The 20,835-nt window shown below is 43.7% G+C and overlaps 1 protein-coding gene across 1 annotated transcript in view; it reads right to left on the reverse strand.

Annotated features, from left to right (window-relative positions):
* The window catches only part of arhgef2 (rho/rac guanine nucleotide exchange factor (GEF) 2), a 194,337-nt gene that overhangs the window by 79,088 nt on the left and 94,414 nt on the right, over nt 1-20,835 (reverse strand). Inside the window, exons 9-15 of the mRNA XM_034173482.1 lie at nt 19,718-19,835; nt 19,393-19,641; nt 5,546-5,622; nt 5,276-5,448; nt 4,155-4,222; nt 1,339-1,536; nt 1,059-1,136 (exon numbers count right to left, since the gene is read on the reverse strand). Coding sequence (XP_034029373.1) covers nt 1,059-1,136; nt 1,339-1,536; nt 4,155-4,222; nt 5,276-5,448; nt 5,546-5,622; nt 19,393-19,641; nt 19,718-19,835 — 961 coding nt within the window. The remainder of the gene's footprint in view (nt 1-1,058; nt 1,137-1,338; nt 1,537-4,154; nt 4,223-5,275; nt 5,449-5,545; nt 5,623-19,392; nt 19,642-19,717; nt 19,836-20,835) is intronic.

Here is a 20,835-nt window from a genome sequence, read left to right on the forward strand (position 1 = left end):
AACGCCTCACGGGGGCGATGAATGTGTCCTTGTACCTTAAAACAGCAGTCAGTGAACACCTCACAGGGGGGACAAATGAGTCCTTGTACCTTACAACAACAAAGGACAGTGAACGCCTCACAGGGGGTATGAATGTGACCTCGTACCTTACATCAGCAGAGGACAGTGAACGCCTCACAGGGGGGATGAATAAGCCCTCGTACCTTACAAGAGCAGAGGACAGTGAACGCCTCACAGGGGGGATGAATGAGCCCTCGTATCTTACGACAGCAGAGGACAGTGAACGCCTCACGGGGGGGGATGAATGTGTCCTCGTACCTTACAAGAGCAGAGGACAGTGAACGCCTCACGGGGGGGGGAGGGGGGGGTGAATGTGTCCTCGTACCTTACAAGAGCAGAGGACAGTGAACGCCTCACGGGGGGGGGTGAATGTGTCCTTGTACCTTACAAGAGCAGAGGACAGTGAACGCCTCACGGGGGGGGGGGGGGGGGGTGAATGTGTCCTCGTACCTTACAAGAGCAGAGGACAGTGAACGCCTCACGGGGGGGGTGAATGTGTCCTCGTACCTTACAAGAGCAGAGGACAGTGAACGCCTCACGGGGGGGGGGGGGGGGTGAATGTGTCCTCGTACCTTACAAGAGCAGAGGACAGTGAACGCCTCACGGGGGGGGGGGGGTGAATGTGTCCTCGTACCTTACAAGAGCAGAGGACAGTGAACGCCTCACGGGGGGGGTGGTGAATGTGTCCTCGTACCTTACAAGAGCAGAGGACAGTGAACGCCTCACGGGGGGGTGGTGAATGTGTCCTCGTACCTTACAAGAGCAGAGGACAGTGAACGCCTCACGGGGGGGGGGGGGGGTGAATGTGTCCTCGTACCTTACAAGAGCAGAGGACAGTGAACGCCTCACGGGGGGGTGAATGTGTCCTCGTACCTTACAAGAGCAGAGGACAAACCCAGTAAAGCTTGAACTGTTTGGGCGTTCATTCTCTGTCATGTGCTCAGGTGTCATTTATGCAACAAAATCAAAATATTTTTAAAAGCTGCATGATGACTCACTGCTAATGTCCTGGTTGCCATTGGTTACCGTGGAGCGCTGAACACTCGATCCCATCAACAAGGCAGCAAGACTGTCAACTGAATCAGAGAGAGAGCAGAAGAATTTGGAAACAATCATTTTTGGAGAAGGCGAGGCTCATTTAAGGATGGTGATGTTAGCCGCCCACGCCCCGCCCCCTGTGACCTCACAGGAAATGAACAATCCCAGAACTCCAAACGCAAACGTTACACATCCTTCATGGTCTGCACTCTGAGATGCAGCCAATCACAGGCCTGGTACCTTCAGAGATAGCAGCAGTGAGCAGTGGCTCCGCCTGAGGAGCATGAGGAGTGTCGGCTCGGAACAGGTTCCTGTTGGAGGAGGTGCTGAACTGTGAAACTGTGTCTCCTCTTCCTGCCGCCTCCATCAAGTCAGAGAACAGAGTGACTCTCTCCTGCAGGAGCTCCAGCACCTCCCTGTCCTTCTGCTGGATGTCAGCTGAGGAGGAGAGACAGTCAGCAAGAGGAGAACGAGTTGGATCAGGAGAGGACAGGGAGGACAAGAAAGTACAAAATAATCAATCAATTTTCAATCAATTTTTTTTTTATATAGCGCCAAATCACAACAAACAGTTGCCCCAAGGCGCTTTATATTGTAAGGCAAGGCCATACAATAATGATGTAAAACCCCAACGGTCAAAACGACCCCCTGTGAGCAAGCACTTGGCTACAGTGGGAAGGAAAAACTCCCTTTTAACAGGAAGAAACCTCCAGCAGAACCAGGCTCAGGGAGGGGCAGTCTTCTGCTGGGACTGGTTGGGGCTGAGGGAGAGAACCAGGAAAAAGACATGCTGTGGAGGGGAGCAGAGATCGATCACTAATGATTAAATGCAGAGTGGTGCATACAGAGCAAAAAGAGAAAGAAACAGTGCATCATGGGAACCCCCCAGCAGTCTACGTCTATAGCAGCATAACTAAGGGATGGTTCAGGGTCACCTGATCCAGCCCTAACTATAAGCTTTAGCAAAAAGGAAAGTTTTAAGCCTAATCTTAAAAGTAGAGAGGGTGTCTGTCTCCCTGATCTGAATTGGGAGCTGGTTCCACAGGAGAGGAGCCTGAAAGCTGAAGGCTCTGCCTCCCATTCTACTCTTACAAACCCTAGGAACTACAAGTAAGCCTGCAGTCTGAGAGCGAAGCGCTCTATTGGGGTGATATGGTACTACGAGGTCCCTAAGATAAGATGGGACCTGATTATTCAAAACCTTATAAGTAAGAAGAAGAATTTTAAATTCTATTCTAGAATTAACAGGAAGCCAATGAAGAGAGGCCAATATGGGTGAGATATGCTCTCTCCTTCTAGTCCCCGTCAGTACTCTAGCTGCAGCATTTTGAATTAACTGAAGGCTTTTTAGGGAACTTTTAGGACAACCTGATAATAATGAATTACAATAGTCCAGCCTAGAGGAAATAAATGCATGAATTAGTTTTTCAGCATCACTCTGAGACAAGACCTTTCTGATTTTAGAGATATTGCGTAAATGCAAAAAAGCAGTCCTACATATTTGTTTAATATGCGCTTTGAATGACATATCCTGATCAAAAATGACTCCAAGATTTCTCACAGTATTACTAGAGGTCAGGGTAATGCCATCCAGAGTAAGGATCTGGTTAGACACCATGTTTCTAAGATTTGTGGGGCCAAGAACAATAACTTCAGTTTTATCTGAGTTTAAAAGCAGGAAATTAGAGGTCATCCATGTCTTTATGTCTGTAAGACAATCCTGCAGTTTAGCTAATTGGTGTGTGTCCTCTGGCTTCATGGATAGATAAAGCTGGGTATCATCTGCGTAACAATGAAAATTTAAGCAATACCGTCTAATAATACTGCCTAAGGGAAGCATATATAAAGTGAATAAAATTGGTCCTAGCACAGAACCTTGTGGAACTCCATAATTAACTTTAGTCTGTGAAGAAGATTCCCCATTTACATGAACAAATTGTAATCTATTAGACAAATATGATTCAAACCACCGCAGCGCAGTGCCTTTAATACCTATGGCATGCTCTAATCTCTGTAATAAAATTTTATGGTCAACAGTATCAAAAGCAGCACTGAGGTCTAACAGAACAAGCACAGAGATGAGTCCACTGTCCGAGGCCATAAGAAGATCATTTGTAACCTTCACTAATGCTGTTTCTGTACTATGATGAATTCTAAAACCTGACTGAAACTCTTCAAATAGACCATTCCTCTGCAGATGATCAGTTAGCTGTTTTACAACTACCCTTTCAAGAATTTTTGAGAGAAAAGGAAGGTTGGAGATTGGCCTATAATTAGCTAAGATAGCTGGGTCAAGTGATGGCTTTTTAAGTAATGGTTTAATTACTGCCACCTTAAAAGCCTGTGGTACATAGCCAACTAACAAAGATAGATTGATCATATTTAAGATCGAAGCATTAAATAATGGTAGGGCTTCCTTGAGCAGCCTGGTAGGAATGGGGTCTAATAAACCCCCTCAAAGGAGGGGGTGAAGAGGAGGAGGTAAAGAGGAGGTGAAAAGTAGGGGATGAAGAGGAGGGGTGAAAAGAGGAAGGTGAAAAGGAGGTGGTAAAGAGGAGGTGAAAAAGAGGTAAAGAGGAAGAGGTGAAAAAGAGGAGGTGAAGAGAAGGAGATGAAGAGGAGGTGAAAAAGAGGAGGTGAAGAGAAGGAGGTGAAAAAGAGGAGGTGAAGAGAAGGAGGTGAAGAGGAGGAGGTGAAAAAGAGGTGAACAGGAAGAGGTGAAAAAGAGGAGGTGAAAAGAAAGAGGGGAAGAGGAGGAGGTGAAAAACAGGAGGTGAAGAGGACGATGTGAAAAAGAGGAGATGAAAAGGAGGGGAAGAGGAGGAGGTGAAAAGAAGGAGGTGAAGAGGAGGAGGTGAAAAAGAGGAGGTGAAAAGAAGGAGGGGAAGAGGAGGAGGTAAAAAGAGGAGGTGAAGAGAAGAAGGTGAAGAGGAGGGGTGAAAAGGGGAGGAGAAAAGAAGGGGTAAAGAGGAGGGGTGAAAAAGGGGAGGTAAAAAGGAGGGGTAAAGAGGAAGAGGTGAAAAAGAGGAGGTGAAGAAGAGGAGGAGTTGCTGTACCTCTCAGTCTGCGCAGTAAAGCTTTATCCTCCGTCTCTATGAGTGGAAACTCGTCTCTGGAAGGACAGCTGTGCACAACAACAATGATACTCAGCACTCCAGTACTACAGTACTACAGTACTAAGCAGTCACATGCAGTACTCACACACAATATCAACACGTACTGTCGCTGAGGAGGCGTCGTCTGTTGTTCCCGTCCTTTAAAATGTCAGTCTGTGTTTGTCTCCTTTTTAATGACTAAAGACAGCTGAGCGACATCACTGACCTTTGACCCGAGTCTTACATCCCTGATTTCTTTCTGTCACCGTGGCACCGCAGACAAACAGGCGCACGCGGGAACAGAAGCTCATTCTGGCAGCTTCAGTTTATTTCTACAGCCAAAAATCACAACACGCGTTAAAGGGGCCGTTATCAGGAGGGACGACCTCAGCGGGCGGCACGGTGGACAAGTGGTTCGTACGTGTGGAATTGGGTCGTGAAGGGCATTCGGTGTAAGACTTGTGCCAAATCAGCATGCAGATCCATATCAGGTGTGCTGTGGTGCACCGAGTGAAAGCAGAAGCAGAAAGAACTGGTCCAGGGATCATCTTCATGCAGAAAAATAATGACATCACAGTTTCAGCCAGAATAGTGGGTGTGGACAAACTCCAAAGGTCAAAATTATACAAACAAAACAAAACTTTAAAACTTGTCGGATACGTCGTGGAAGTACCTACCTGCAACCCTTGTACAAAATTTCAGCTCCATCAGCTCCACTTCAGACCAACGGCTCTCGGTGGCATTTTCAATATGGCCGCTATGGCAGCCATATTGAAATCAGATTGGGGCGCCTCAAATAAACGTTGTCCTCGTGAGCAGGAACAAACACACCAAACTTCAGCTCCACTGATACAGTAGCTTTGCAGAAGATGAGGTTTAAAGTGGCAAGTAGAAAAGTGGCCGTGGTCATTGTCCAGGGTCAAGGTCAAAATTGAACATTTTGCAAAACTCGTCTGAAATATGTTTTTTGGACATGCTGATTGTTAACCATGTAGTAAGTTTCAGCTCAACCGCTGCATAAATGGCTGTAGGTATGTGAGACTGGGCACCACAGTGAGAAAAATAATTAAAGAGAGACAGACCTCTGGACTGTCTGCTGGATCAGGCTCATCCAGGTCCGCCGGCCCTCTTTGGATGAAGCATGAAGCTCGTACATCTCAGGAGGACTGGAATCACTGATGAGAAACATCCCACGCTCCTGATTGGCTATGTCCCTCACAATCAGATTGTTTAGAGAGATGACTGGAGACTTGTCCTGACACACAGACAGACAGTTCATTAAGACAACAAAGAGGAGAAAGACTGAAAGGAGGCTAGCAAGCAGCAGAAGAGGAGTAGGAAGAGGAACTAACCAGAGCTGGGAAGGTGAATTTCTGGTCTTTCTCCTGAAGGAAAACCAGGATGTCTGACATCAACAGGACGTGCACATCTGGAAACAAAGACACAGATTTATGGACAGGATGACGAGGTCACATGTCAAGAACACTGATGGACACGTCATCATCTGTTCCACAATGTCAGAAGGTACTGAACGTTGAAAAACCTGACACAGCACGTCTACCATTAGATGTCCAAAAGGCCTTTGACAGGGTCCACTCGCCATGTGGACTCTCATGTACAAAGGCTGCGTACACAAAAACACGGCGTCCGTCCGTCTCCACGCCAACGTTCAGATGTATCAAAAGTGAAATCGGCGTGGAAATGTGCGGTGCAAAATCCTGGCTGGCGTACGCACCTTTCTACAGCTATTGTTCCTGCAGACACGTAGAGGTGATGCTGGGAACCGTTAATAGTGTGAAAACATGAAGTCATCAGCGTGATGAGGAACACACAGAGACACACTGATGAACATTTAACACACCCATGTGTTTGCAGTTATATGGGTGGATATAAAAACATGCACACAGTGATGTGTAAAATGACACTAACAGTGGCTGTGTTAGTGCTGTTAGAGGACCTTACAAATGGTGTAATCCAATGAGAGTGTGTATTCAGGGAACACAAGGATTAACTTGTAAATGAGGGTAGCTGGCTCATACGCCGATTTCGATTACCAAGGCCAGTTACTGGACTTGGATGCAGATCTGCGGCCAGCCCAGAGCACAATACGGTGAGGAGCCAGGGGGTTGTCTGTGCCCACACAGGTGCTGACCACACTGGGCTTCCTGGCAACAGGGGCAATCCAGTGGGAGCTGGCCGATTGGTCAGGAGTGTGCCAGTCAACCTTGAGCCGAGCCGTGCCAGCTGTGTGGAACACAATCATCCGACTCTCATCCAGGTACATCACATTCCAACATTAAAGCTCAATTTGCAACAAAAGTCTGAATGTAATTGGAGCTACTGACTGCACACATGTTGCTATAAAGGCGCCGTCACATGAGGAGTTTCTTTTTGTTAAAAGGAAACATTTTCATTCCATCAATGTTCAAATCATATGTGATGCGTAAATGCGCATGAGGCTGGGGGCTGCTTGGTGGGTAAATAGTTTATTTGTGTAACTGATCCTAACGATAACCAGCGCTGACACATTTGGGCGTGTGCAGATTCAAATGTGGTTTTTTTTATTATTATTATTATCAATGTGTTTTCTTTTTCCTGATGGTGGAACTGGAGCTGCAGAGCTTCTTAACGAGACCCAGACTGTGTTCAGTATTTGTCACTAAAAGTGTGTGTGATGTTGTTAATGTCACACATTGTCAGTTGCGGTGCACCTAAGCTGCTGCCCCCGCGACCCGACCTCGGATGAAGCGGAAGAAAATGGATTGGTGGACTTCCTCCACATCGTGGAGGTCGCAACTGAGCGTATTGATCCGTCTTGATGACTATTGATCCTTAATAGAACGTGACAACATTCATAGTGGTTCCTGTGATGTTCTTGGAGCCCAAACTGTCACGCGTTATTACGAAGTGACACGGAAACTGTCAAGATTTGACACGACTTGTAACGCAGCGTCACATTTCACTGCGCGCCACGACGAATCAGTTTTCAATCACGTGCACACAATTAAACTCGGCTCCAAATGTCGGTCCACAGTTCCTGCTGAAGCTCCTCAGGATGCTCCTGCAGGAGTTCCACCTGCTGTAACCGATGAGCGGGAGAACAAGTCTGAACCAGAGGAGCGAGAGGAGACTCACGTGCAGCCAGACATCTCTGCACCTCCTCCAGTCCGGCAGAGGAAGAAACGTGCGCATAATTAAACCCTGCTGCACAACATTCAGTTTGATTGCTGACACCAAGTCGACTAAAAGTCAAATTTCAGTGCTCTTCAGCGCGCTCATGCAGGTGTTCCACCTGCTGCATGTGCCTGATGTTTGGGAAAATGCGCCAGACGAGGGCCGCATGAAGCCACACATCTGGCTCTGTCCTCCTCCTCCTCTCTGCACCACTCCATGGCACAGAGCCCAACTACGCATGCAGTCACAAAGTTCTTCTGAAAAACTGGAGCGATCTGAATTCGGATGGATGAATATGGGTGTGTGTGTGGCGACAATTCACCTCGTTCACAATGTGACAGAACTTAACAATGCACTGTTACGCGCAATAGCGTGCGATAGCGCGTAACAACGCGTAACACTATTCTTGACTGTGCGTAATGGTTCCTGATAATTCTCCAGCAACATGTGCCATTAATCGTAACGTGTGGTAACAGGTTGCAGCAGTTCCTGAGGACACCTGACGCCTCTGCCCCGAATAATCACATTCGTGATCAGCGGCCAAGAATGTGCACTTCGTGGCATTCGTGACTTGTCGTCGTTATGTGTAAACGCAGCATTAGCAATAGACAAATTATCAATAAGTCTCAGAACCTCTTCCTTGTTTCAGGGTGTGACTCGTGGGAGTACAGAGCATAGTGTTGCTCTGTATGCAGATGATTTACTTTTATATATCACAAATCCAACAAACCACTTAACATTTATTAAGACAGTACTCCAAAATTTTGGCTCTTTTTCTGGATATTGGCTTAACATAAATAAAAGTGAATGCTTGCCTATAAATGTAGTTGCACAGCATCTCAGACAAACTGATCTTTCTTTCCATCTGACTCTCTCTGGTTTTTTGGGAGTGAATGTAATTGGTTCACCTTAGGCTCTGCAGGCTGCAAATTTTATTCCTTTATTGTCCAATATAAAGTCAGCTTTTCAAAGATGGGCTAATTTACTGTAATTTCCGGACTATAAGCCACTACGTTTTTCACACGCTTTGAACTCTGCGGCTTAAACAATAATGCGGCTAATTTATGGATTTTTACAGGCTTCCTCATGCGGTGTAAATTCACACACAAAGTAAATATAAAGTCTTACCTGTTAGTTTTAGTGGATTCATCAACACGTCCTGAAGAAAATGACACCTGAAAATACTTTAATTCTTTGTCATAGCTGAGGAAAAGTCCCCCTGGTACTCTGCACTACAGTTGCTCCGTCAAAACAGTCAGCGGAGTCACAGCGCCTCATTAATGTCTTAGACACCAGGCGACCTTGGCTGCACATGATGGAATTATCTCATGATCCACAAAGAATGAAAAAAAAGCTGAAATTACTCAGTTCTCTGTGTGGACCGGAGACACCACGCGACACCGTGCGCACGCCCGTCCCCATTGGGGCAACTGTTTGTTGTGATTTGGCGCTATATAAAAAAATTGATTGAATTGATTGATTAAGACATTTCCTTGTTATTGATTTTTGTTTTCCCTGCTATCAGTAGTATTTTCAAAAGGTACTTATTCCGAGAGTTAATTTCATTTGGTAGATTACATAAATATATAGTTTGAACGTTATGTTAAATTTCCAAGCCAAGAATTAATCTTATCTCTTTGACTACCTTTAACCAATAGGAGTGAATCAATGGGCAACCCCAGAAAATATAAATTGGTCAGCCATCACATTGTTACATTGTCTCCAACAAAGCCCAGATTCAGCCCTGCCCGTCTGAGCATAGGTCCTTTTGGGAGTTATAAAAAAACCCAACAATATTCTTCCCCGTGAATTCCCTCCATTACCCCGAATGAGTGGAATTCATTTGGTACATGTTGAGTCACTCACTTTCTGTCACTATTATTTTTGCCTCTTTTTCCCATGTGCTTTAATGTATAGTGCTGATGTTTTTTTGTAGTCCCCTAGGCACACATATATTCTGGAAAGCCTCTTCTTATAGGGTTTACCTTTGTAGGCATCAATAAAGATGTTAATATCTTGATAGTTGTTTTCTAATGTTTTAACATTTTTATTAAAATGATGCCTGAGCTGCAAATATTTGAAAAAGTCACGCTTGTCGAGATCAAATTTTTCCTGCAGTTGTTGGAAACTTTCAAGGTCAGATCCAGAAGAGATGACACAGTATGAGGTAATGCCTTTTCTGGTCCATTCCTTAAATCTGAAGTCAATCTGTGCTGGTCTAAAATCCCCATCATGTTCAATCCATTCTAATAATTGTCTTTCTCTCTCTAAAAGGGGATTACGGAGCGCTCTGAACCAGATGTTGAGAGGGACTCGAGTGTAAGTGCTTAACTTTTCTGAATGTATAGTAATGAGGCATTTATCACCCAGCAGAGCTTGAAGGGGGACGTCAATTTGACTCAATTCTAGCTCCTTCCACTTTGCATCATACCCGTCTTCACACCAGTAAACAGGATACTGCAATTGTGCTGCTCTATAGTAATTTACCAAACACTCCTTTATCTCTTGGTAATTGTAATAGCGTACCCTCGGTTTCTTGTTCCACCATATAAACCTAGAGATGGTTCAATCCCACTTGTTGAACTGTTTACTAGGGATTTCCTATTATAAGAATTGGAAAAGGAATAACATTTGAGGTAAAACAATTATCTTTATAATTTCTATTCGGTTATATAAATTGAGTGTTAAGGGGGCCCGTCTGTAAAAAGTAAGTCCCTTCAGCTGCTCCCTTGTTTGCACTCGGGGTCGCCACAGCAAATCCAAGGTGGATCTGCATGTTGAATTGGCACAGGTTTTACGCCAGATGCCCTTCCTGACGCAACTCCACATTACATGGAGAAATGTGGCAGGGGTGGGATTTGAACCCGGAGCCTTCTGAACTGAAACCAAGCGCATTAACCACTTGGCCACTACCCCTGCTAAGGGGGCCGATCTGTCCAAATCGTTTTTCATTTTGTTCGTCATAGTGCCATAATTTGCTTCATATGTTTTGTTTAGATTTTTAGTAATATTAACGCCTAAATATTTCATGATTTTTGTTTTCCATTTAAATTTGTACATTTTACTTATATCCTCCCTGGGTGTGTAATTAAATCATAGTGTCTGAGTTTTTTCTATATTTAGTTTATAACCCGAGTAGAGTCCAAACTGATAGAGGCTGGACGTGATATTAGGTAGACTGGCATCAGGGTCTGATAAGGTCACCAAGACATCATCAGCATATAGACATAATTTGTATTCTCTTCCCTTAAATACAATTCCCTTCATTTCTGGATCCTCCCTAATTTTTTGGGGAAGTGGCTCTATGAAAAGTGCGAAGACAACTGGACTCAATGGACATCCTTGACGGCATCCTTGTCCAGGGGAATTGCACCTGAAAGGCTGCCATTTATTTTAATCCGGGCCACTGACAGATTATATATTGATTTCAGACAATTTATAATTGTACTGTGTAAGCCAAAACATTGTAGGACCAGATATAAATATTCCCAGTGTACAGAATCAAAGGCTTTTTCAGCATCGAAACTAATTGCTAAAGATTTCATATTATTCCTACTCATAATGTCGGTAAGGTGTAATGTTCGCCTCACATTATCCTGTGTTCGTCTATTTTTAATAAATCCTGTCTGGTCTGTATCAACCAGTTGAGGGATGATATTTTCCAGTCTGCTAACAATTATTGAAGTAAAAATTTTGTAATCGATGTTCAAGACAAAGATGGGCTGATATGAATTACATTCCGTTTCGTCTTTTCCTGGTGACGGATATTATTGCTTGTTTCCAGGATGGTGGAGTCTCGCCTCCTTTAAAAACACGGTGAAGACAGTTTAGCAGTAAAGGTGCTACAGACTTCCTAAAAGTCTGATACCATTCAGCTGGTGCCTGGTGCCTTGCTTGCTTTCAGGTTTGAGATGGTTTTATCGACCTCTGCTTGTGTTATATCAGCGGTTATCCGTTTGTTTTGTTCTACGCCAATTGAAGGAAGGTCCAGAGAATCTAGAAACTACTTTACTAACGAGAGCTTGGTTAGTTCAGGTTGACTATATAAATTCCTATAATATATTTCAAATGATTTATGTATTTCATCTGGTGTAAAGCACATCTGGTTGGTAACGGGGTTTTTAATTTTAAAGATGGGCAGACGGCATGAGGGTGAGAGAAAAAGGTGAAGTTTATTGAAAGTGTATATGAAACTAAGTTTCTTGGGGTGATAATTGATGATAAAATAAACTGGAAGTCTCATATAAAACATATACAGAGCAAACTGTCAAGAAGCATTTCAGTTCTGAACAAAGTTAAATACATTCTGGACCACAACTCACTCTTACCATATTTACACTATTGTGCAGAGGTCTGGGGCAATAATTATAAATGTACAACACAACCATTATTCAACTGCAGAAAAGAGCTATAAGAATAATTCATAATACTGGTTATAGAGACCACACAAATTCACTATTCTTAAAATCCAAAATTTTAAAATTTACTGATCTGGTTCAAACAGTACAAATCGTGTATAAAGCAATAAAAAATTTACTTCCTGGAAATATTAAAAACATGTTCTTTAATAGAGTAGGGGCTTATAATCTGAGGGGGGAGTTTAACTTAAATCATCAGTGGGCACGTACAACATTAAAAGGTTTTTGTATTTCTGTTTGTGGAGTGAGGATGTGGAACAGACTGAGGGTGGAGCTCAAGCAATGTCCAAGTATGAACCAGTTTAAGCAGCGGTATAGGTACATGTTTTTTTCTAGGTGTAGGGAGGAGGAAGGGTGTTGAGGGTTAGGGTGTTTTGTTGATCATTGTTTAGTTGTGTGCACTTTGTTTTTCTATCTTGTAAATATGTAGTATAAAATCACACGCATTGCATATGTATGTATGTACAGTATATATGTATGTACACTCAATAAAAATATAAACGCAACACTTTTGGTTTTGCTCCCATTTTGTATGAGATGAACTCAAAGATCTAGAACGTTTTCCACATACACAATATCACCATTTCCCTCAAATATTGTTCACAAACCAGTCTAAATCTGTGATAGTGAGCACTTCTCCTTTGCTGAGATAATCCATCCCACCTCACAGGTGTGCCATATCAAGATGCTGATTAGACACCATGATTAGTGCACAGGTGTGCCTTAGACTGCCCACAATAAAAGGCCACTCTGAAAGGTGCAGTTTTATCACACAGCACAATGCCACAGATGTCGCAAGATTTGAGGGAGCGTGCAATTGGCATGCTGACAGCAGGAATGTCAACCAGAGCTGTTGCTCGTGTATTGAATGTTCATTTCTCTACCATAAGCCGTCTCCAAAGGCGTTTCAGAGAATTTGGCAGTACATCCAACCAGCCTCACAACCGCAGACCACGTGTAACCACACCAGCCCAGGACCTCCACATCCAGCATGTTCACCTCCAAGATCGTCTGAGACCAGCCACTCGGACAGCTGCTGAAACAATCGGTTTGCATAACCAAAGAATTTCTGCACAAACTGTCAGAAACCGTCTCAGGGAAGCTCATCTGCATGCTCGTCGTCCTCATCGGGGTCTTGACCTGACTCCAGTTCGTCGTCGTAACCGACTTGAGTGGGCAAATGCTCACATTCGCTGGCGTTTGGCACGTTGGAGAGGTGTTCTCTTCAAGGATGAATCCCAGTTCACACTGTCCAGGGCAGATGGCAGACAGCGTGTGTGGTGTCGTGTGGGTGAGCGGTTTTCTGATGTCAATGTTGTGGATCAAGTGGCCCATGGTGGCGGTGGGTTTATGGTATGGGCAGGCGTCTGTTATGGACGAAGAACACAGGTGCATTTTATTGATGGCATTTTGAATGCACAGAGATACCGTGATGAGATCCTGAGGCCCATTGTTGTGCCATACATCCAAGAACATCACCTCATGTTGCAGCAGGATAATGCACGGCCCCATGTTGCAAGGATCTGTACACAATTCTTGGAAGCTGAAAATGTCCCAGTTCTTGCATGGCCGGCATACTCACCAGACATGTCACCCATTGAGCATGTTTGGGATGCTCTGGACCGGCGCATACAACAGCGTGTACCAGTTCCTGCCAATATCCAGCAACTTCGCACAGCCATTGAAGAGGAGTGGACCAACATTCCACAGGCCACAATTGACAACCTGATCAACTCTATGCGAAGGAGATGTGTTGCACTGCATGAGGCAAATGGTGGTCACACCAGATACTGACTGGTATCCCCACCCAATAAAACAAAACTGCACCTTTCAGAGTGGCCTTTTATTGTGGACAGTCTAAGGCACACCTGTGCACTAATCATGGTGTCTAATCAGCATCTTGATATGGCACACCTGTGAGGTGGGATGGATTATCTCAGCAAAGGAGAAGTGCTCACTATCACAGATTTAGACTGGTTTGTGAACAATATTTGAGGGAAATGGTGATATTGTGTATGTGGAAAAAGTTTTAGATCTTTGAGTTCATTTCATACAAAATGGGAGCAAAACCAAAAGTGTTGCATTTATATTTTTGTTGAGTGTAGATATACATATGTATGTGTGTGTGTAGATGTGTAGATACATATTTGGGGCATATGTAATAATTGGTAGTGGGGGTAGTAAGGGTTGGGATAAATAAGCTGATGCTTCACTATGTTGGGTACATAGTGTTAATTATTTATTTATTTCTCTTCTGTTTTTATTTGTCTAATTATATTGGGTTTGTCGTGTCTTTTTCACTCTGCACTTACTTTGTGTCACATGTTCGAAATAAACAGTAAACAGTATTTGTGCCCCCCCCCCCCCAAAATAGAATAATCTAACAGAAGAATTCAAACAATGTCCAAATATTCACAGAATTAAATATTTATATAAAGATATGGTGTTCACTAGATATGTTTATGATGATGGGATTTGAGTTTGTGTTGTGTTAAATGTGTCTGTATCATGGCCCAACCAGAGGGTCACCCCTTAGAGTCTGGTCTGCTTGAGGTTTCTTCCTCAATACATCAGAGGGAGTTTTTTCTTACCACTGTCGCCTGTGTGCTTGCTGTGGGGGTTGGTAATGACTATGTATATATATATATATATATATATATATATATGGGGTGGGTGTTTATAAGCTTTGCTATGTCACTGTGGAATTGTCTTGTGTATCAGTTTTTTTTGTTGTTATTGTTAAGCCTGTGTGCCAAATAAATTCATTCATTTATTCAATTCAATTCATTCATTCAGGTCCCTATCCACTTGGTGACAGTCCCTCCACACATCAATCCTTTCAGTCCTTTTTTTAATATACAGTGATTCAGACTTAATTTTTTTTCATGGGTTTGAGGAATCCAGGGAAGGATGCAGTTGCACATTCCAGTCCCCTCCACACATCATGACACCTGAGGTTTCTGCCACGAGATCAAATATTCTATCTTGTAGTGTTTTATCGTGTCCTGGAGGTCTGTGTACATTCAGTAAAGTTACTTTGGTGGAGTCTATTGTTCCCCTCACCAAAACAAAGCACCTTTCTGTTTGGATAACTGGAAGTCTACTTTATTTGCAATTAATATTGTAACACCCCTTGTATGTCCATTTGTATGGGAAGAATAAAATGTCTTTTTAAAGCCCATTTTTGATAATTTCTCTTGGTCCTCTCTTGTTCGGTGAGTTTCTTGCCAGAAGATGATGTGTTGCTGTTCTCTCTTCATCTTAGCTATGAGTTTTCCTCTTTTGATTGGGTTCTCTAACCCGTGGACATTAAGAGCTGCTGTTGAGACATAAACTTACACATCCAGGGTGACCTTAACATTTGAACATGGGTAGAAATCAAAAACAAGAAACTTCTGACTTGTGAACAAACAGAGAAAAATAGTAAAGAATCGACTTCCAAAACAAAATGACTCATTATAGTCAGTGGTGAGTAGAAGCTCAGTGCACAATCAGAGCCTTTAAACCGGCTCCAACACACTCAGATATGGTAAAGTATTTCTAGCAGTCAGTGAGGTAGTATACTGTGTGAACATTAGAGAGGGCGACCTGAGAGATGTTACATGTCCGACTGTGTCTTTTCACGACTTTATTCAGATCTTAGTCCCTACACTGGATCGGATCACTCTTCAGTGTTTTGCAGTTGTGACATCTGGCGCCGTGTGGCAGTCCGTGACTCACGCGAGAGGTCGCCTCAGCAGAGTTCTGGGCACAATGCAAACGCTCCTCGTTAGGCATGGACAACACGACGCCATCAGGGCACAACAGATGTTTATCACAGGTGCTAACTCCTCCTCTAGACAACCCTCTCAACCTGAGAGAAAGTGTAATCGTGATCGCCCGTGAGCTCGCTGAATCAGCGCTCGCTTGCCATTGTTTACTGCTGGCTCCGCGGTGCATTCTGGGAAGTGTAGGCAACCGCCAGAGGCACCATGGGAATCGATGAAACACCGAATGATCGTAAATCTTACCGCAGGCATGTTAAATAAATATATGCGGGGTGTTTATCTTGGCAAGGAGGCCGTGTCCCCGGCATCATGATGAAATCCACTGATTTTTTTCCGTGCTCTCTCTCCATGAGCACCCGGGTTGTGTCATTTGGCCCCCACCGTCTCCCAGGACAGTCCATCCAGTCTCTCCAGCGGTGCTGTTGTGTGGGGGCCGTCATTACCGTTAAGGTCAGGTATAAGCATCAGCTGTGTTGTTATATGTGACTGGGCCCCCGTCCAAAAATACACGGAGCTTAGCTGGCGGCGGGTTTGAAAACGGAGACCCCTTTTCTGATAGGGGCGTAGGCTCTCCTCTTCTTCTGAGTCTCTGCCCGATAGTCCTGGACAAAGTATACGTGCTGCTGATTGAGGCGAATCTCTCCTTTTTTTTCAAGCCGAGCGAAGCACCAAATCCTTGGTTCTGTGTGCTAAAAAGTGGATCAGCACGGAGCAGGGCCTGGCATTCTGTGGTGGTTTGGGACCCAAAGCACGGTGGCAGCATTGTACAGTGAGATCAGGATCTTGGAGTGACAACTCAGCCTGAATGAAGCTTTCAATAAACCCCAGCAGGTTCTCTGTGTCTCTGGGAGTCCCGGACACACGGATGTTATTTCTTCTTCTGTAGTCAGCTTGGCCTGAATCTTATCTTGGTTGCTTGTAGTTTGAGACAGCACCTCTCTCGCCACCGTGGTCCTCCGCTCTGTCTTTGGTCTCTTTCATGTCGGCCACGATTTCCTTTAGCTTTCCATTAACCTCCCTAAAATTATTTAAATCTGTCTTCATGTAACCGGAGAGGTTATCAAGAAAGCAGCGTAATTCTTCTTTCACACCTGAATGTGGATAGCTCCGATGTTAGCTTGTAGCCCTTCCATAGCCATGTGTCGGTTGAATGCCTCCTCATCGATCTTTTCTTTAGAGTCCCTCTCGCCAATTTCTTGTATCTGGTTCGGTTTACAGTTACTTTTTGTTGTCTTTCCCTTTTTCATCGTAGTTTATGGATTCCAGAAGGTTAATACAGCTCTAGCACAGGGAAGTTGGCCGACTGCATTGGGAGCACGTGTTCAGCATGTCTGCTCACCTCAGCACCATACCAGAAGTCCACGTATTTAATTAAAAGTTTAAAAAAAATATTTGTCTAACACTCTTCTGTGTAAATATCTCTTGTTACATCATGGAGATCTGCGGCTTATAGACAAGTGCAGTTTATTTATGTACAAATTTTTTTTTTTTTAATTGGTGGGTGCGGCTTATATTCAGGTGCACCCTATAGTCTGGAAATTACTGTACCAGTGCTTCTCTTAGTTAGGATTAATATTGTGAAAATTAACGTTTTACCCAAGTTTTTAATACCTTTTTCAGTGTATTTCTTTGTTCTTACACAAAAGTTTTTTTTAAATCTATCGATCAAATGATTTTCTCATTTATATGGGGAGGTAAAACTCCAAGAGTACGTAAATCATTATTACAAAATGTCATCTCAGTAGAGGTCTGTCTTTACCTAATGTGGTGTTTTATTACTGGGCCGCTAACATTCAAAAATACATTTATGGGTTAAAAGATCCAGATACAACTTGGTGTCAGTTAGAATCTCAGTCGTGTTTGTCTACCGCTCTCCCTGCTTTATGATTTACATCTCCTCCCATGTCCCTGTACTGGTACACAGAAAATCCTGTTGTACTTGACTCTCTAAAAATATGGTATCAATTTTGTGTTGTGGTGTGCTTTATCCATGTCTTTATTAGTGTCCTCAGTGTCCTCTCCCCTGTCTGTCTCTCCTTGGTCTTGATTCAAGTGTCTTCTGTCAGTAGTCTCCCCCGTCTCTGTGATTCATCTGTGGATGTCATCCTTTGGTGTGTCCCCTGTCCTCTGGGGTTTTTTTTGGTTATTTTCTTCCTCATGTATCTCTTTGGTATATCAAGTTTTGTCCCCCATTTGGCACACTGTTCACTTTTGAGTTCCACGTTCATTTTCTACTGCGTTTCTTGATTTAGTTTTTGGTTATTGTGCAGTTCTTGTTCTAGTTTGATTATTGATTGCTTCCTTATGTGTTCTTAGTTCTTCATGTTACTTTTTCCCAGATGTTACACTTCCGTGGCTGGATTTGCATTTGGGTACTTTTATACCAAAAACTTTAGTTTTGTATTGTAGTTTTGTGAGTACTACTTCTTAGATTATGTTTTATTATGATGTTTTGTTTCTACTCACCTTCAGATGTCTGTTTAGTTTTAGTCATCTTGTGTTCATTTAGTTGTCACATATTCCAGCCCCCCTCTTTCACACACCTGTGTTCATTTGTTAATTCACTCCCCTGTGTATTTAAAGCTTTGCCTTTTCCCTGTTTGGTTGCCAGTTCCTCCCTTTGGTCCCTCCATGTCAGTCGTAAGTTGTTTACAATATTTGTCTTCACCTCTAATTTCTATGTCTAGATCATTTTTGCTGTGACCCGTCCTGTTGGTTTTTGTTTTGTGTTTTGTAACTCCTCCCCTTGTGATTTAAGTCATATGCTTTTTCTTTTCCCCAAACTTCAACCATATTGGAGTTCATATTTTGATGTTATCTCTCATGTTCTTGGAGAGATACTGTGTTCTTGTCCACTGATCTCTGATTTTGGAGTTACTATAGTCCCCACTGTGTCCTTTACTAACTCGCAGGTGGATGTAATTGCCTTTACCTCATTGCTGTCAGAAATTGGACTTTGTGTGGTATGTGTCTGGTTTGCTTTTGCTATCTGTCTCTCTTGCTCTGCCTTTCTGCTTGGGTTTTCTCTGTCCTGCTCTTTCTTGTCTCTCTTTCTCTTGGTTCTTCATGGTGGGCGTTTCCCTCTGTCTGGCCACACCCTGGTTCTGGAAGTGTCCTCACACCTGTTCTTGATTTACTGCTCATCACTTGGGTGATTTATAAGCCTCACCGGTTGCCTTGGTTCCTTGTCTGATCAATGTGCCCTGTGCCTCTTTCTAGCTCTGTTTTCTCTTGCCTTGACTGCCTGATCATGTTTTTTGACAACCTGCCTGTGCACCTCGACCATGCCTTTCCCTGATGATTGTATTACTGTTGCTTTTTTTTGGACTGCCTTTCTGTGTACCGACCCTTTCGTATCAAGTAATCACCTTAATCCTACAGAGCCGTTTTTCTGCGTCTTGCAATTGTGTCCTGCCTGCTCTGCCAGTAGAACCTGATAATTGCTACCATGATGCAGAATATTATTGTCCTGGAAAACTTTGCGTCCCCATCTATTTCTCTATGGCTCAAAGATCTCACCGGATTGAGCTAAATGTTGTGTGTGTTTCTTTTTTTTTCCTTTGTTTGATATGTTAGGATGTAGGAGCTGTATTCTTTTCTCCTTCTTTAGTTGTCTTTGATTAATATGTGCTTTAATGTTCATGTGTTGAATTTTGTTCTTAATGAAAAAAAAAGATAAATAAATGAAAAAAAATGACACCAGAACTCTTCTACTTTTAAGCCCTTTAGTTAAAATAAAGCCTGTTTGCGTTCCTGAACCTGTGTCCGTGTTTCTGTAATGGGATCCATGAGCCATGGTCAATGCCAGTTATGTTCCCCCGTTTCGGTCTCACTGCCTACCTTTCATTCTGGAGCCTTGGATCTTCCAGAGAAGACTTCCCTCATGCAACAGCCTCCTTCGTTGCAGTTCTCCTCCTTGGAAAATTCCACCCCCTCGTACTTCTGCTTGAGCCCTTGGAGCTAGCCGTGCCTGAATTTCTTGCAGTCTCCTGGTCCGCTCCAACTCCAGAACCTCCTGGTCCACAGAGCCAATCAGCTTCTTGAGGAGAAGCAGCGCCTGACTGAGAGCCTTGACCTCCTCCTCATTACCTACAGGAGGGTTCAGAGGTTAACGTCAGAGGCGACAGCCACAGACTAAAGTCTGAGACGAAAGGCCACGGAGCACCTTTGGTGTTGTCAAGGATGCGCTTGATGAGAACAGGATACTTGGTGATTCTCTGTGTCACCAGTAGGATGCACTCCTGAATGCCATGACGGCGCAGCAGAGGACCGCGGCAAACCCTCTGAGCATGATGGGACAGAGACAAATAGTGAGTCATTGACACTGAAAACCAGGTCTATACCAGATCAAACCGGACTAAAGCAAGATCCCAGACAGTCTGTCCCTGGCTCAAGGCCGCCCCGGCCCGTTCTCCATGTAATGTGGAGTTGTGTCAGAAAGGGCATCCGGTGTAAAATGTGTGCCAAATCAACATGCAGATCCATAACATATCTGCTGTGGCAACCCTGAGGAACAGGCAAGATGCTCAAAGTCCTTCACAAAAATATAATGAAAATTTTTTAAATGGTAAAACGCATTCAGTGAAAAAAGGAGGCAGTGAAGTTATTTAACAATCTTCTTCCTTTATTAGAGAAACAATTTGTTTCAAGATCTCATCAACTTTTATTTTCCTGTGGCACAAAGGTGGGAACACATACTTCTTCATCACTAAATATTCAAATCTATTGTTGGAAGTCAAACCGGTTTTATATCTTGGGTGGCTGCCATCCAGGATCCACAGCGCTCCCACCGCGTGGAGACAGGCAGCACCTGCACATGCTCCCAGATGTACTGAGAACTGACTGATGGTCTTCTTTTCTTGCCCCTATGTTAATATTTATAAGATGATTATGTTCTTCTTGTTTTTCCTGCAGCTCCCATTAGGGAGCACCGCAGCAGGTCATCTGTCTCCATCTTACCCTGTCCTCTGCATCTGTATCTCTGTCTCACGGTGGCAGCACGGTGGCATAGTGGTTAGCACTGTTGCCTCACAGCAAGAAGGTCATGGGTTTGATTCCCACCTGTGGCCTTTCTGTGTGGAGTATGTGTGTTCTCCCCGTGTTTGTGTGGGTTCCCTCCGGGTGCTTCAGATTCCTCCCACATACAAAGGCACGTAGGTTAGGTGGACTGGAAAATTGTCCAGATCTCCCTTGTAAAAGAGGTCTCAATCTCAATGGGACTAACCTGGTTAAATAAAGGTTACATAAATAAATGTCCTCCCTCAACACATCCATAAACCTCCT

The sequence above is a fragment of the Thalassophryne amazonica genome, chromosome 7, assembly GCF_902500255.1.
Source record: "Thalassophryne amazonica chromosome 7, fThaAma1.1, whole genome shotgun sequence".
NCBI lineage: Eukaryota > Metazoa > Chordata > Actinopteri > Batrachoidiformes > Batrachoididae > Thalassophryne > Thalassophryne amazonica.